Genomic DNA, 19,096 nt, shown 5'->3' on the forward strand with positions numbered 1-19,096 from the left:
TTATTTTATTTTTCAATAATTATTTTACTTTATTTTCTTTTTTATTTCATTAACAATAATTTTCTTCTATTTGTTTTACCAGTTTTCTTCGTTAAAAACTCGTTGGCGCTCTTTTTAATTATCTTCTATTTACTATATCTCTTTTCATTTAAATCATCAACTGAACATACTAAACGTACCCCGTATATCCTTAATCTCTAAGTATCTGTTTTTCAATATGAAACATGCCTGCTACTTCATACGTACTTGGTCGTCATTTCAAATGTCGTTTTCAATGACAGTGACACTTCATCCCTACTCTCTGACACAAACTGAAAATGGAAGGGAAGAATTATTCCTTAAAAAACCATGTAATTTGAATATTAGATTTATTTTTCATCAACACTACATATTCTCTTGGGGTGAGTTCTTATTATATTAATTACAATCATATCATTTTAACGTATCTAACCTAACCTAAATGGATTCCCCTAAAGACGAAATGGATTCCCCCAGGAAACAACAACCTCTATGAAAATGTACTAACCAGACGTATACAAGACCTTGAAAACGACATAGAAGACATTGAACAAGCAAATAATGTCATAACGAAAGCACTAAAAGAAACAAAAAGGGAGTGCTGCCCGACTGTCGTGACCCATAAAGAAAAATTAAGCCAAAGTACCAAAGAGTTAATAAGTAAAAGAAGACAGTTGACGGAAAAATACGACTCCAACTACACAACACTGAAGAAATTAAATAAAGATATCCACCGATCAATCCGAAAAGACATAAGAGAAAACAACACAAGAAAAATAACTCACATAATTCAAGAAAACAAAGGTTTAAAAGTTTTGAGGCGTAATACGAATAACATCGGTAACAAAATATGTACAAAATCAGAAACAAAGATGGCAACATTTCCACGGATAAAGCCGAAATCGTCAAGGTTGTCGAATCGTTTTATCGCGAAATGTATAAGAGCACCAACGAAACGCAAGATCAGCCCCTGCCCAAAATCACAAACCAGGGATCAGAATTAATGCCAGAAGTAACACCACATGAAGTTAAAAAGGTACTTTCAGAAATGAAAAATAATAAATCCCCTGGCGATGACGGAATAGTAATCGAAGCAATCAAACAAGATGGAAATAAAATTATCAGGCTTTGGCCAAACTTTTCACCCAATGCATTTACCAAGGAAAAACTCCTTCTCAATGGAACAATGCAGTAATTGTTTTATTACACAAAAAGGGTGACATAACAGATCTGAAAAACTACCGTCCTATCAGTTTGCTATCACACATATATAAACTTTTCACAAAAATTATCAAAAAAAGACTGGAGGCTAAGTTAGACTTCTATCAATCTAGAGAACAAGCTGGATTTAGATCTGGATATAGCACTAACGACCACTTACTGGTAATAAAAAACCTAATAGAGAACTCTGCGGAATACAACAAACCATTGGCACTGATATTCGTGGACTACGAGAAAGCATTCGATACCATAAGCCAGGAGAAAATGTTAAAAGCATTGACAGAATGCCGAATAGACCATCGCTACATTAACATGATCAAATATATCTACCAAACGGCAACGGCTAGCGTAAGACTGTCTGAACAACAAACAAATACATTCTGTATACAGCGAGGAGTACGGCAGGGAGACACCATCTCACCAAAGCTGTTCACAACCCTTTTAGAACACACATTTAAGAAGGCTGATCTAAACGAATATGGTATCGATATAAATGGAGAGAAGCTCAGTCATTTGAGATTCGCAGATGACATCGTCCCTATAGCCGATCGTATGGATGATGCAATAATAATGTTGAACAAATTATATTACGCTTCCTTAGAGGTCGGACTAAAGATTAACATCAACAAGACGCAAATAATGACTAATCTGGTGCTAAATCGTAATATTGTTGTTGATGGAATGAATATTGAGCAGACTGCATCTTATAAGTACTTGGGATATGAAATTCGGTTGGGACGAGATAACCAGACGTGCGAACTCCCACGTCGCATAGGATTAGCCTGGGCAGCGTTTGGTAAACTTAATTATGTATTTAAATCGGACTTGCCCATATGCCTCAAAAGGAAAATCTTTGACCAATGTGTGTTGCCTGTACTCACTTATGGAGCCGAAATATTAACACTAACAAAAAAGGTAGTGAACAAGATTCGCGTAACTCAGAGGGCTATGGAGCGCCAGATGTTGGGTATCTCCCTGAGAGACCGAATCCCAAACGAAGAAATACGCCGTAGAACAAAAACAACAGACGCTGTCGAAAAAATCGCGTCGCTTAAGGAATTGGGCAGGAAACGTCGCCAGATTGCCAGACAACCGATGGACAAAACGTATTGTCGAGTGGAGGCCGCGAGAAGAAGCACTACGGAGCAGAGGACGCCCAATAACCAGATGGGCCGATGATTTGAAACATGTTATCGGTAACTGGATGCAAGCCGCACAAAATAGAGATAAATGGAAAAAGCTGAGGGAGACCTATGTCCAGCAGTGGACGCGTACGGGTTGATGATGATGATGATGATGAACCTAACCTTCCATATCTGCGAGCACATGGTCAGATTTAAATACGGATTTCTTTCTAAATTTCATATATGCACGTGTAAATAAAATTTTAACTATTCCCCTTATCTTAATTCCATTTAATTTATCCTTTGTCAATTACTACTTTTTACGATTATTTGACAAAGGATCGTTTTTAGTTTTTCTTCTCGATGTTTGATATGTGTTTTTATCTTATAGTTTTTGGGAATAAATCAACCATTTTCCCTTCGGAAGCCTCAAGCCGTCAACATCACTGGTGATATAAGGCGAAGACAAGATGACATCTAGACTGCAACGACTACCATCTCCAGCTGCAGGGGCCTAGGGCCGAACATCTGCCCAGGTCTACAAGAAGTCTACAGCGGTACCATTCGACATAAAGAAATTACCATCGAACCAGATACCAAAAGCCATAAGTATAATCCATAATTGTTAGTTTTGGCAAGAATTTGAATGTATTTGTTAAAAAATTGAAGAACACCTTCTGTGTAAAAGGTATATTTATTTAAAACCCCAATAAAAGGCTACATTAAAAGAGAAAATTATTCCTTAAATAGGCATGTAATTTGAATATTAGATTTATTTTCCATCAACACTACATATTCTCTTGGGGTGAGTTCTTATTCTTATCATATTAATTACAATAATATCATTTTTACGTATCGAACCTAATCTTCCATGTCTGCGAGCACATGGTCAGATTTAAATACCTATTTCTTTCTAAATTTCGTAAATGCACGTGTAAATAAAATTTTAACTATTCCCCTCATCTTAATTCCATTTAAGTTATCCTTTGTCAATTACTACTTTTTACGATTATTCGGCAAGGGCTCGTTTTTAGTTTTTCTTCTTGACTTTTAATGTAGCCCTTTATTGGGGTTTTAAATAAATATACCTTTTACACAGAAGATTTTCTTCAATTTTTGTAATTAATGGTATACAGACAGTTACAGGGAATTTTCCTTACGGATTTTTTTTATCTATTAATGCATTTAATAAGGCATATTTTTATTATATCTTTATGAACAATAAACATGATTAGTACTGTTTTGTTTGCTTTCATTCTAAATATTCAGAGTTCATATCTAAGATTAGGACAAGACGAGCACACACCCTGAGATACTGAGCTAGGCTGGGGTGAACGATAGCTATCTTAGTTGGTTGAAGTATTATTTTCGGATGGTATTTTCAATTAGCTGGGGTGGTCTTTCGCCTTTGTCGTTTTTGTTTCAACGTCTTAGATGGTTTCAACGTCATGTAATCAGTTGAGAGTAAGATGCCATAGTCAGAAAAGTTTTTGGCCGAAGAGGGTCGATAGGACAACGATCAAGGAGAAAGACCGAGACTTAGGTACCAAGACAACTTAGAAAATGATTTAACATCTATTGGAAATAGAGCTAGGAGAAAAGTTGCCAGAGACAGGGGCGAATGGAGGATTTTTCTGAAGAAGGCTTTGGCTTATAAAGAGCTGTAATGCCACTGATGATAATGATGACCTATATAAAAAAACAGTTTTTTTAAAACTCTTTAGCGATGTATTAGTACAATATAATATTTATGTATTACCGTCAAAAGACGACGTGATCAACCAAAAAATAAGATGAATCTGATTATTTTTCTATTGACGTTATTGGGTGTAAATCTGTCATTTTCGTTTACTCCTTCTATTTAAAAAATAAACCATACAATGATGTAATTTCAAATTAGACCATCATTTTTAATTCCCAACAATTTGTCTCAACTCTTTCTCAAACTTAATCGTCAAATGCATATTGTAGAATCTGAGATATGAAACCGAGCACGGAAATTTAAACCCGACTGGCTATAATTCTAAGTTACAAGTTTATGTAGTAATAGAGTTGTGGTAAGTTGGGAATCAGAATCGTTCTCTTCACCAATTCCCTCAGGAAAATTTAAAATAGTAAATGAACTAAAACTACGGAGCAGCAACTTGTTCTTGCTAAACTGGGCCAACCAAAGCGTAGATATTATCGGTTTATATAAATTTTCCTTGCAAGTTTATGTAGCGACTGCCATAGTCGACTTCCTTTTGAATATAGTTGGAAAATAAATATTAGAGTAAATAAGAAATGGCAACATATGCTTCCATTGTGTGAAGAAATAAGGTTAACTTAAAATATTACGGCAACTAAACTGCTTTTAACAAATTAAATTAACTAAGTGAAGAATGCTCCAGAAAGTAAATACACAAATCAAAATAATCTAGGCGACAAAAATAAAATGCAGAGATATTACAACAGGATTTCAAATTATTCATTTCAAATACTAAAAAAAAAGTTAGAAACAAGTGTCCCGAATATAAAATAAACATTTTTTCCTAGAATTATTTCAATAGCTCTTAAAAAAATTAAAAGGGAACTCCATAAGTCAAACAATGCTAACGAAAAAAAAAAAAAACTAATTTGTTGCCCCTCAACTCCCAACAAAGTAGTCTTTAGGTTAAGTTAGTATAGGTATGACCTTCACGATTGTTGACTAGTTTTCTACAGCTGTTAGGTCAATGACTTATTTGAAGGCATTGAAAGGCCTTCAAACAGTTGTTGAATTGAATTTTGTTGCAATATGCATCTCCCCAATATGTCCCATACATGCTCAATTGGGTTTAAATCTGGTGAATGTGCAGGCCATGGTAAAATTCATTATCTTCGAGAAATGTTAGCACGACCCTGGCAGTATGCGGACGCGCATTGTCGTACATTGATTAAAATTGGGGACCAGATTGTTGTGCAACGGGTACAACAATATGTTCGAGAATAATATCGTGATAGTCTGTTGCATTCAGAAACCGTTTCAGACAAACCGTATTGTGGTTTTTCCAAAAATCTGTGCAAGATAAAATGTAGGAGCAACCATCGTTTCTTTCGCGAAATAACTAATAAGCTTGCTGAATGGAAAAACTATATAGGTACCATACAACCATCGTAACATGCAACTTAATTAATTGATTGGTTGACTTACCTGTTAAGGAGGGACAATCATAATTGTCCTATCTTACATTTCGAACATTTGTACTTATGGTAGTGGTCTTTTCGGGCCGCTGATCACAGTTTAAAGAAGCAGAAGAAGAAAAAGAAGATTATTAAGCTTCTTGACAAGTGACGTCCGCGCATCACTGTTTTTTTTTTATTTTATTTTTATCGCACAAGACATGGGTGGGTTCAAAAGAATCAATGGGGGGGAGCGTACAAATGTTCGAAATGTAAGATAGGACAATTATGATTGTCCCTCCTTAACAGGTAAGTCAACCAATCAATTAATTGTCCTTCACATAACATTTCGAACATTTGTACTTATGGTAGGCTGTTGAAAGATTAAACAATATTGTGCGATAAATAAACAAAAGTACATTGCAATCCAAAAATGAATAGTACTTAGCAATTTTTTTTTTTAGAAACTTTACACAAAATATATAATATGTATACCTAACTAATATATTAGAGCAATTATTAATTAAGATTCATGTTTATATTTTAATTATATGAGATGTGTACTTTCAACCAGGTACAAATAAACATAATAAGAAAATTAATATTCTTACTAATATTAGTAACCTACACATGTAATATAATTACAATTACATACAATTACATGGACTCACCAGACAATACGGTTTTGCAAAGAGTCCGTAATCTTTTGCTAGAGGTTTATTATAAAAAATATTGAATACTTGAGAATTTTCTGTCCATCTCGCCGTCTCTCTAATATCTTCTATAATCCAGTTCTAACTCCCGCTGAGGTAGATGCATGTCTGACACTATACACTTTAAAAATATTAGTGTCTATATTTTTAATTTAAAAAAATGTTATATCTATCTACTCAACGCCTGGGTAGATGTTGCTTTATACGTCTCTTTTTTTTTTTTTGTTTTTAGTTATAAACAAATTGTCTTCCGATTGAGGACGAATGTTTTAGAAATCTCTAAACACTCTTAACTGTGTTTTTTGTTTTAAATAGGTTGATATTTGTTTATTTATTATTATTATTATTATTTTTTGGGGAAGTCTTTATCCTATGTTATATCAAAATGTCAATTTTATCTTGATCCATGAAAATATTCTGAATTTTTATTAGGTACAGGGTTTGCAACCTCTGAACTGAAGTGAGTGCAATCAACATTACAAGTTTGTAAGTAAGACCTTTCAGGGAAAGGCTTGTGAGACGAAATAATGTTTCTAAATAAAGTAATACTGGTAGAGGGTCCCAAGTTAATTAATATTTGGGCAATTCAGGTTTGAGGTTATATATACATTTGTAAAAAAATTTAAAAATGTTTTTATAATATTCTAGGATATCTTCTATCAACGCCAATGCAGCACTGTGAATGTTAATACGAGCTATAATTATTATAATCCGGTCCTACGATAGATTTAATAAAATTAAAATTTGATAATTCATAAGCAAAATGGTTATTATTTTATACTAAACCGTCACCATCTCTTGAAAACTGTATCATACAGATTTAGTGATTTGTTGTAATAGATGGGATGGAATCCTCAGGAATGCCTTTTCTTAAAAAGCTTGCCTGACAAGAATATGGAAACCCAAAGGATGTCCTGGATATAAAACCCCAAAAAAAATTCTAGATTAAATTTTTATCAGGTCCATAATTATCTTTTTGGTTGTGTAAGATATGGTGGTCAAAGGTTGTGTACCAAGGCTGAAAAACATAAAATTTAAATCCATGCCAATCTAGAGTTAAGGCATTGGCTTTCTCTGATCCGGGGTCAGGGTTCAAAATTACATACCTTGCACATTTTTTTTTTTTAGGATATGTGGCAAACATATCGATTTCTGGAATAAGAAGCTGCTCAAAAATTATAGCAACACAATTATCACTTAAAGAATACCTACTCTGTTTCTATTTTTAAAGATCTTGATTCCGAGTCAGGCAAAAGCATTTTTTTTTACTGTTACAGATGCAAAAATAATTTTTAAATTCCTATTTTCACAGAATTATTAAACATATCTGCAAATGTTGAGTACTGTACACTACCCATCTTGCGTTATTTATTCCTAGCAAAATGTTACAATTCCTATATTCGTTGAAAAAGGATTTCAAGCCACTATATGCTGCTAGTAACTGGAGTACATTTATATGTAGTTGTTGTTCATGACTCCAAAAACCATGAGTTTTGTTATCAATGCAGCATACCCGCCATGCTAAAAGATATATGCATCGCAAAATATTTCAAGTACATAATTGGATTATTTTATATTTTGCTCACTAATTGGTATGTTATTTAACCACCAATTGTAATCATTTTTAAGTATTTAGGTTTGGCCATTTTAGTGTTATAACTATTAGTTTAAGAAAGAGGCTACTTTTCTTTTGTATTTATTTATATATTGTTTTTTTTAGTATAATTTTCCATATTTAACTTCCATAAATGGACGAACTGTTACAAACTGACCGATTAAGGCTGCAAATGATCTTATTTTACATGTACTTTTATTTTTGATGTTCTGAATACTATTAGATTTTTTTTTTAGTCAGCAGGTGCAAAATATATCAGGTTCGAATCAAACGTAAAACCAAGAAAAGTTATATTTTGTGGGGGTGAAAGTATACTTTTCCTTTTTTTTTATTTATAGTAAATCCCAAGCAGAAAAAACATAGAAAATGTTTAAACAATATTTTCTTTACATTTTAAATATGATTTTGAAATTGGTAAATGGTCCTCTAAAAAATTGACAAAAGTAAAGCCTCCTGTTATTAGATTATTTAGGGCTGGTTTTAAAGTTTTTGTAAATATAAAAGCCTAGATATTATTCAAACCAAACGGTAAACAGTTTAATTAATATAAAAAAGTTCTGTACTTAAATTTTAAATATTTTTTAGAATTTTAATGAACAGGAATAGCAAAATAGACAACTTTTAAATCTATTTTTGCCATAACCCTTGAAAATGAGCTTGAGGACTGACCTATTATAGTCTTCCAGCTTAAAATATGTGGCTTCTATAAAGCAATTCAATTGTTTTAAATTCAAAACAAAATCTCTGATTTCCGTCTTTTTAGGCACAAAAAACTACGAAAAATAAATTGTCCTTTTGTATGTGAAGAAGGAGAAATAGTAATTTTTAATTACTTTTCAAGTAATTTTTTTTTTTTTTTTTTTTTTGTCATACGACCAGTTTGGGTCTATGAGAACTTTTGGTGCTCTCTCTTCAGAGGGCGTTGTTTTAAATAAAATATTAAAACCTTAGACCAAACTTAAAAATTTCTTATCTGAAGTAATCCCTTTCCATATTTTAATACAGTTAGCCATATTACCCTATTAATTTTTATTGACATTTAGTATGACATCCTGGTTGTTCTCATTTGCTTTTGGTACTGCTGTCTGTTCGATTGTTTGCATCTCGATGCTAGTAGAGGGTGATTTGAGTACTGACTTTGTCCAATTCTTGGTCTGCTCAAGGTTGGATTGAAGTTTAAACGCTGCTGATTAAAGTTGCTAGATTCTGAAAGAACTCTTGATGGATGCTGAGTGGAAACAGCAGCTTGGCTTTGTGGTATAGTCTTTGGATAAACAGTGGTCTTTTGTGGCTTCGTAATGACTTCGAGATGACTTAATAAAGCTGATTTTGTATCTTTGTTTAATATTTTTGACAAAACCAAACAAAAAATTATTGTAAGTACACTTACTAACTTTGTAATATTAAGGTAGACGATAAAAATCAATGCAGAATGTGCAAAAAGTAGTTAAATATATTTTATTCTATTCTAAACTTCTGGGCTACTATAAGTAACTCTGCGAAATAGGAGTAGCTCAAAAAAAAAAGATTTTCTGGGCTACTAAAAAAAAGTACCCTCTTCTAGTTTTATTGTTTGAGGACAAACCAAACAAACATTTAATGTAAGCAGTAAACTTACTACCCTCGTAATATGAAATCTATGCAAAATGTGCACAAAGTAGTTGAATAAATACATTTTATTGTATTCTAAACTTCTGGGCTACATTAAAGTACCTCGGAGAAATAGAAGCAGATAAAATAATCATAAAGATTGTCTGGGCTGCTAAAAAAGTACCCTCTGCTGTAATTTTATTGTTTGAAGACAAACCAAACAAAAAACTTGGTGTAATTAAACTTGCTTGTAATCTTAAATCGAAGTAGAATTTACAAAAGTAGTGAAATAAATATAATTCTATTGTATTCCAAACTGCTGGGCTACTGTAAAAATACCTCTGAGAAATAGAAGCAGATAAAATGATCATAAAGATTGTCTAGGCTACTAAAAATACCTCTGCTCTAGTTTTATTGTTTGAACACAAAACCAAACAAATAATTTAGTGCAAGTAAACTTGCTTGTAACGTGAAATCGAAGTAAAATTTACAAAAGCAGTTAAACTAATATATTTTGTTCTATTCTAAACTTCTGGACTACTGTAGAGTACCTCTGAAATAGAGGCAGGTCAAATAATCATAAAGATTTTTTGGGCTGCTTAAAAGCACCCCTGCTCTAATTTTATTGGTAAACCCTTTATTTTGTTCTATTTTAAACCTTTGGGCTATAATTTTATTTTTAAACCCCTAATAATGTAGTCTGTATACTTTGGGCTACCTTAAGGTATCCTTATTGACACAAAAAATATAAATTTTTGCATAATATCATGTCTGTCGGACATTTTGCTACAAAATAAACATTAATAGGAAAACCAGTGCAGTGTGGCAACATAGCGCCTGTTACATCTCTGTGTGTTTTGACAAATACTATTGACGTTTTGAGTATTTCGAATAGGGAAGAAGGCGAGATATAGTAACTATGACAACAGAGAAAATATATTGATAACAACAAAAAAGGACCCCAAGTTTGAATTTGGTTAAAATTGTCATTTCGTAAATATTAAATATTTATAGTTCGATCTATTCACACATAATTTAATTTATCTAACATAAAATGATTCAAAAATATCTTATAAATAACTTGGTCTTTTGGGATAAAACCCAAAAATATCATATAAATACCTTAACTCTACCAGTTTCTGTTGCAAATTTTCATATTTCCGCCTCTTTCGGGATACACAATTATTCTCTGATGACTTTTGTGGTATTTTAAACACTGTCTAATAATTTTTATAAAACTATTTGGAAAGCACTTGTGATCAGTACACGCACAGAAAAAAAACAGTGATGCGCGGACGTCACTTGTCAAGAAGCTTAATAATCTTCTTTTTCTTCTTCTGCTTCTTTAAACTGTGATCAGCGGCCCGAAAAGACCACTACCATAAGTACAAATGTTCGAAATGTTATGTGAAGGACAATTGGTGGTATCTTCCTGTTTCATAAATTTTGCTAAACATTGACGATTTTAAGCATTTAGCCATATCTTATTTTTTTATTGACGATGTAGTTAAATACACTAATTATTACAAAAAGTATCGCATAATTTTTGAACCAGAAAGAAAGTTTAAAAATAAGTTTTAATTTTTAGCAGAATGTTGTAATATTTGTCTATCGTCTCCTTGAGGTATCTGCAAACCCATAACATTTCAAGTTGAAGGGTGTCTTCGCCGAAAAAAAAAAACAACAGTAAAAAACAATTTTGTTGAAGAAGAATATTTATTTTGGACATTTGTGTTCGAGATCTTGATCTGTGCACTATATCTGCTTGAATTTTCAGTAAGGTGGTGCGTTCTTACAAAAAATGAGTATTATAACGTCAGAACATAGTCCAGTCGGGTTAGACAAATAACAGGCCTAACCTTGCATTAGGAGCTGCCCCAAATTTTATTTTTCTAATCTTTAGGGGGATTAATAGTAGTGTAAATTCAAAATCTCGACTGAATTCCGCCGTTGCGTTAGCCGCCATCTTGATTTTAAACGAGAACCGTTTTTGCTCAATCTCTCCGCCATTTTCAACTTTTCGATAAAAAGTATAACAACCAAAATTGTTGAAAATATAATTTTCTATCATTTCTATGTCTACAATTTTTTCGTGCTATCGATATTTTCCGAGTTGTGGCGGAAAATAGTGACAGTTAGAGCATAATTATTGAATTATCTGGTATATTATTAGTCCTACGACAAAAATGTTCCTATACAAAAATAGAGAGAATTAAATTCTACACAAATTTAATCTCTTTAATTTTTTTTTCTAAAGTTAATATTTAAGGTACTACGTATGCGATAATGGCGCGAGAGTAAGACCTGCTTGATTTTGTAGCAATTGTTTTTGTTCAATATCTACGCCACTTTCAACTAAAATTGTTCCAAATATGATTTCCTACAATTTCTTTTTAACAATTTTTTTCTTGCGGTTGATATTTTCAGAGTTAAGTGGGAAAATTGTAAAAAGTGGTGGAGGAAGCATAATTACTGAATTGAATCTTGTTTTCGAGCTGCCCCAAATTTTATAATTCTATCCTTTAGGGGAGATCAATAGTATCGTAAATTTAAAATCTCGACTGAATTCCGCGGTTGCATTAGCCGCCGTATTGATTTTAAAGGAGAACAGTTGTTGCTTAATATCTCCGTCATTTTCAACTTCTCGACAAAAACGGTAGAAACTAAAATTGTTGGAAATGCAATTTTCTACAATTTCTTTTCCACAATTTTTTTATGCGATCAATATTCTCCGAGTTAAGGGGAAAATAGTGGAAGCGGAGGGGAAGCATAATTATTGAATTGTCTGATTTATTATTAACTTTACGACATAATTGTACATAAACAAAAATAAAGGGAATTATATTTTATAAAATTTTTGAAACTTCCAATGAAACACCAACCAAACTAAGTACATAAGAGACATAAATAATAACTTATATGCATTAAGTTCACTTAATTTTATTAACTAGCGGGTTTTATTGGTTGAATTTGTCTGTTGATAAGTAAGTTTCATGTTAGTTAACATATTTTAATATTTCAACATTTTTTTTTTATTTTGGAACCTGCTGGGGGGAATTATCCCACCCCCGTAGACCTGCCACTGGTTCTCTTCGAAAATTTGTAGTAAATCGTAATTGCAACAATTTCAGTCCTTACACTTTTTGTCGAAAAGTTGAAAATGACAGAGATATTGAACAAAAACAATTGTTATAATCAGGTGTTACGCTTGCGCCTTTACCGCATACGTACTACCTTAAATATTGATTTTATCAAAAAAATGAAAGATATCAAAATTGTACAAAATTTAATTCTCTTTATTTTTTTTTGATAGGTTCAAATTTGTTGTAAAACTAATAATTAACGAGATAATTCAATAAATCAATAATTATGCTCTAACTGTCACTATTTTTCCCCTTAACTCGAAAAATATCGACCGCACGAATAAAATTATAATAAACAAAATTATAGAAAATCGCATTTTCAACAATTTCAGTTTCTACACTTTTTGTCGAAAAGTTGAAAATGGCGCAGATATTGAACAAAAACGGTTCTCGTTTAAAATTAAGATGGCGGCTAACGCAACGGTCAAATTCAGTCGAGATTTTAAATTTATACTATTATTGACCCCCCCTAAAGATTAGAAAAATAAAATTTGGGGCAACACGTAATGCAAGGCCAAATGCTATCCCGACTTGGCTAAGAGCCCAAGTAGGTTTAGTTGCAGATGGACGATCGCAGCATTATCTTCCTGGTGTTATGGGAATCCCTCAGTCCAAACGTTTCAAGAGCTTTAAGAATATATAGAGAGAGTGGAGGATACAAAAAAGACCAGTTCCAGGACGTCCCAGGTGCACGAACACCGCAGATGAACGGTATTTGGATCTGCAGACTTTGAATACACATCATGTTATATCCAGACAACTGCGCAATGTTCTTTTGACAGCACTTAATGTTTGAATAAATGCCAATTCGGTTAGAAACAGATTAAGGGGATTTGGAATCAGAGCCAGAATGCTTGCTACTGCTCCACTGTTAACGAGGCATACCGTATGTTACGTTTAAGTTTTGCACCAGAACAATGCGATTGTGATATTAACGACTAGGTTCTTTTTATTGACGGAATTGACGAGTCAAGACTTGCATTTTGTTGATCCGACAGTGCAAAGTGACTGTCGCATCCACAACGTACAACTCTTGACTCATCAGTAAAAAGTATAATAGTCCAGTCGTTAATATCCCAATCGATATATTCCGGTGCAAAACTTAAACGTGCTATACCGTGTACCCTCATTGCCAGTGTAACAGTCGCAGGCATTCTGGATCTGATTCCAAATTCCCTTAATTTGTATCTAACTGAATTGGCACTTTACACGAACCGAACATTACTTTCCAAACGATGTGGAAAGATCATTTTGCAGTTGTCTAGCTGTAACATGATGTGTTCGCAAAGTTTTCAGATGCAAATAACGTTAATCTGCGGTGTTCGTGCACCTGTGACGTCCTAGACCTGGTCTTCATCCACTTTCTCTATACTTTCTTAAAGCTCTTGAAATTCTGGATGAGTCGATTCCCATAAAATTAGCAAGATATTACGGCGATCGTTCATCTCCAATTAAACCTACAATTTGGGCTGCTTGTTCTGACGTTATATTACTCATTTTTTGTGTGAACGCACCTCATCATTGAAAACTCAAGCAGACATAGTGCACAGATCAAATTCTTGAACATAAATGTCCAAAATAAATGTATTTATTCTCTTTTAACAACGTTCTGTTTAGGGTTTTTTTTTCTGAAAAAACACACTTTTACTTGGAATGTTATGGGTATACCATACCAGTATATATAGAAGGTATATGGGTATACCATACCAGTTATGGGTATACCAGTAGACACGTAAAGAAGAAGAAGACGATAGACGAGTACTATAACATTCTGCTAAAAATTAAAAATTATTTTTAAAGTTTTTTCTGTTTTAAAAATCATGCAATACTTTTTGTGATTAGTGTGTATTTTTTAAACTAGTTTTTCAATATTAAATAAAATCATATATACCTACTACAAATAGATTTACATTCTACACGAATTTATCACAAAATAGTTACACGATGCTTATATCAATAAAAATCTATCGGTCAAACGTAACGCCACTGGTCAAGTTCACTCACCTTGAGGTCCATTATTATCGATAACTTCTTGAGATCGGAAATTGCCGTCTTGGCCGATCGACTGTAGCGCCACTAGCGACATATATGATAGTAAAAACACCCATTTAGACACTCCAAACATCACTGAAAGTACTAATAGAACCACCAATTAACACCCAAAATGTGTTTATTTCTAAAGAGAGTTTCAGAAGACGCGTGTCGATTCAAGAATTCGCGAACGGGTACGACTAACGGTACTGTCCAGTACTGTCTACCAAGAGATCCCAAATTAGGCGCTCCCGAGTACTCCAGTAACATTAATTCGGTGTCTTGTCGTTCGTGTTTTATATATAGATATTAGAGGGGTTTAATTTTGTGTGCAATTTTTGGTCTTGGATTCTCCAGTTAGGTAATAGTTAGGTAAGAGGGGCAATACCCAGAGAAAGTGATGCAGCGTGTTGTTGTTGCGGTATCATTTCGTTCAGTAACCTTGTTCTATTCTTGGTAGTAAACTTGAGAACTATATCAGAATCCGTTTTGGCGGGAGAATCTCTTACATAATAATATTATTATGCATACGAGTTTTATGTAATCCAATACTCATAAATTATTTTATCACTTCTAAATTCTAGCAATCAATCATTAGTGTACATATTTAAAAAACTAGTTCTTTCCGTACTGTTAAATATTTTTTTTTTATTTATTTCACTTCAAATGTTAAGCATTTAAGTTACCGGTTGATGGTATGATTTGTTTGCCTTTACTTTCGTGCAATTATTAAAAAAAATATATATTTTTAGGCATTTTTTACCTCTGGGCTTGCCTTCCGATATATTTTCCAAATTATTTTTTTCATGCATTTCTTATGGTATCTTAATACACTTTAGTATTTTTGATGGGAATAAGCCACAATTTTTGGGATAAAATTAAGTTTATTTGATCTTTAGATTTTCACTTTGAAAATAGTCATTAAAATAGTATAGTATAAACTTGGCTTAACACCCCATCCATCGATTTTACGGGGTGGATCAGTCCCCATTATCATTGTATTTTTGTTCACTAATATAAGTAATATATCTCCATTTCTTCCGGTCTATTGCCTTCTCTTTCCATTTTGTAATTCCTGTCTCTCTTAGGTCCTCCTCTACTTCAGTTAACGATTTCGATAACAGTCGACCACGTCTCCTTTTTCCTCATGGCTGTCATAATATCATAGCTTTTGATACTGATTCTGGGCCGTATGTCTCCATATATGACTCAGTCATTTGGCTCTTTGTACTTCTATTTTCTTTACTACATCTTCTCCATTTAATTTTTTTTAAATTTATTATTTCGTTCTACTTAGTCTCTTAGTGACTCTTAGTCACATCTTTTTTCCCTATTATTCAGTCTCTAATTTTATCTGACTTATTTCTATTGAAAACTCAGACATATATTTTACTTTTTATATTAGATGGCTTTAAATGATGTCAATATTTATGACTTGCCGATATACAGTATGACCCTGTAAGTTGTATCCATATGGAAAACTTTTCAACGAAAACATTTCGTTAATAAATTCGCAAAAGTCTGTGTGTTATTGCGTTGCCGCTCCTGCAATACTCAGATCAGATTTATCGATGGATCCTTATGTAGCTTTTTCTTCTGAATCCAAATCTGAAAACCGCATTTCGGTATTTCTAACCGTCTTCGAGATAATCGACCCCAAAGTGTAAAATGTGACGTCACAATCGGGTTATTTTCTTCCGACACACTACACGTCCAGCTGAAATCGTTGCTATTAAGTAGGCTAGTTTTTTAATCTCGATTTGTTAAGCAAAGCATAATAGGTTATTTACAATTGAGTTTGACACTTCGTGAATGTCAAACTAAATTTTAAATTAAGTGTTAATAAAACATTAATGACATTTGATAGCGAATTTAATTATTATATAAAATAAATAAGATATTCAAAAATACAATTTGGGTATATTTTAAAAGCAATAATTTATTAACAGCTTCAAAAAGGTTTATACGAGTATGCTGCGGCCTCCCCTTTATGGTAAATGGACTGTTCCATTTGCTATGAAATTAAAATATAGTCGGTTCGCTAAACTCGACACAACTGGCTAGTGATTTTAGTAGGTAATTTTTTTGTTTTTGCGAATTTGGCCAAAATTGACAAAATTACTAATTATTTAGTAATTATTAACTAATTAGTAATTATTTTTTTGCCAAATTGGCAAAATTATTGACTAAAATCACTAACCAGTTGTGTCTGAGTTTAGCGAACCGACAGTATATGAAAGAATATTGTTTGGTATAAACAATTATTATGGTCTGATATGTGCATATGTGCAATTACATCTTTCTAATGGAAAAAAATATTTGAAGATTTTTCTCAAATTATGGATACCAGCAACATTTTCATTTATAACTCTTTTATTTTTAATTTGACGAAGAAAAGTTATTCTTCATAAAAAGCTGTTCATGTTCTAAGATTTATGATGCAACCGTCATATGTAAAATTTTATTAATTTTAAACGAGGTATATAAGAAATATGAATTTCGATCAAGAGTGAACTGCCTTTATAGTTTATAACATTTAAATTAGAGTGATATAATTGCACATTAAAACATAATTATTAATTATAAACTACTTTTCATAATAGCAATTTTCCATATTATGAATTAAAATACGTAAATAAAATAAGTTTTCGTTATGATAATGCTCGCATTTTCAGCTTGTTTATTATTAATTTTACGAAAAAAAGTTATTCTTTATAAAAAGTTCTGCATGGTCCGGAACCCAAGATTCACCCATCAGATATCAAATTTTATGAATGTTATACGAGGTATGTCAAAAAGTTTGAATTTCACTCAAGAGTAAAGTAGCTTTATTTTTCACAATATTGAAAATTGCTATTAAAAAAAGTTGTTTGGAATTAAAAACTATATCCTAATATGCAACTACATACTTCCAATTAAAAAAAAATTGAAAAATTATGGATAACTAACATTATGTTCAGTTATTTCAATTCTGATATCTCTTTTATTATTAATTTTACGAAAGAAAGTGTTTCTTAATAAAAAGTTCTGGATGGTCTAAAACCTCAAATACAACCATCTTATATCAAATATTATAAATTTTATACGAGGTATGTCAAAAAAGATAAATTTAGACCAAAAGTAAAGTACCTTTATAGTTCAGAATATTTCAATTAGAAGGATGTAATTACATACTGAAACATAGTTTTTAATTCTAAATAACTTTTCGTAATAACAATTTTCTATATTGTGAAAAATAAACGTATTTTACTCTTGAGCGTAATTCATATTTTTTGACATACCTCGTATAAAATTGATAAAATTTGACATATTATGTAAGATGGTTGTATTTTCGGTTTTAGACCATGCAAAACTTTTTATTAAGAATCACCTTTTTTCGTAAAATTGATAATAAAAGAGTTATCTGAATTGAAGTACCTAACTGAAAATAATGTGAGTTATCCATAATTTTTCAAAAAAAAAAATTTCAAAAAGAAGGATGTAATTGCCTACTAGAATATAGTTTTTAATTCCAAACAACTTTTCATAATAGAAATTTTCAATATTGTGAAAAATAAAGCTACTTTATTCTTGAGTGAAATTCAAACTTTTTGACATACCTCGTATAATATTCAAACAATAACTTTTTTTCGTAATATCAACAATAAAAAAGTTTTCCATATGGTTACAACTTAGGTACAGTATATTACAGTATAGTGTATATATTTATTATGAATATTTATATGCCAATATTATTCCGATAATCATTTTATTTTAAGTTTTTCTGTTTCATTTGGTATATTCTTGAAAAGTCCCTATTTAAGAAAGAGAAAGGATAATCATTTTTTACTAAAACAGATTTTAAAATTTGTTTACCAACAAAAAAATTGTTTAATTTATTAATGGTTTTGTATTTTGATAACGATATCTTGAGTGGAATTCGACACTGAAATAAACATAATTTTAAACTTATTGTGGATTATTCCCACAGAAAATACTAAATTGTTAGATACTATTCATCTTTCATCCTTGATGTATTTATAATAATTGAGTATTTTACCTATTTCAGCTTTTTTATGTATGAAACTAAAATATCACGTGTTTGTCAATTTTTTAAGGATATGGTCAGGATATTTGCTCCGTTTTTTCGATTTTAGCCGGTCCTAGGTAACATGGTATGCTGGAGTATCTCCCACAATCTTACGTATGCACCTGGAGTGCAATTCCTGCAATAACAAAATCCCAAGCAGTATTACAAGCATAATTACGACATTTTTGCATTAACTAATGAACTTTGACTAATTATACTGGTTCTTACTCTTTTAGCCGGTGACCTAATGAACATGCAGGCGGAAATAGTGATCGGTGATCTAATGAGCGGAAAGTATGCAGGCCTCCACTCCGTACAATAACGTAGAAAATACATAGCAAATGATGAAAGAGATTTTGGTACCAAGGGACAAATCATGATTTCTGAAAAGAGACTTTAGAGTTGCTACAGGAGAGACTGGGAGGTGCTAC

The 19,096-nt window shown here is 32.1% G+C and overlaps 1 protein-coding gene across 1 annotated transcript in view; it reads right to left on the reverse strand.

The window, feature by feature from the left end:
• LOC114328049 (uncharacterized) overlaps positions 1-14,852 on the reverse strand; it is a 101,803-nt gene extending 86,951 nt beyond the window's left edge. The window contains exon 1 of the mRNA XM_028276792.2: positions 14,570-14,852. Coding sequence (XP_028132593.2) covers positions 14,570-14,690 — 121 coding nt within the window. The 5' untranslated portion in view covers positions 14,691-14,852. The remainder of the gene's footprint in view (positions 1-14,569) is intronic.
• Between the last annotated feature and the right edge of the window lie 4,244 nt (positions 14,853-19,096).

The sequence above is a fragment of the Diabrotica virgifera genome, chromosome 6, assembly GCF_917563875.1.
Source record: "Diabrotica virgifera virgifera chromosome 6, PGI_DIABVI_V3a".
Taxonomy (NCBI): domain Eukaryota; kingdom Metazoa; phylum Arthropoda; class Insecta; order Coleoptera; family Chrysomelidae; genus Diabrotica; species Diabrotica virgifera.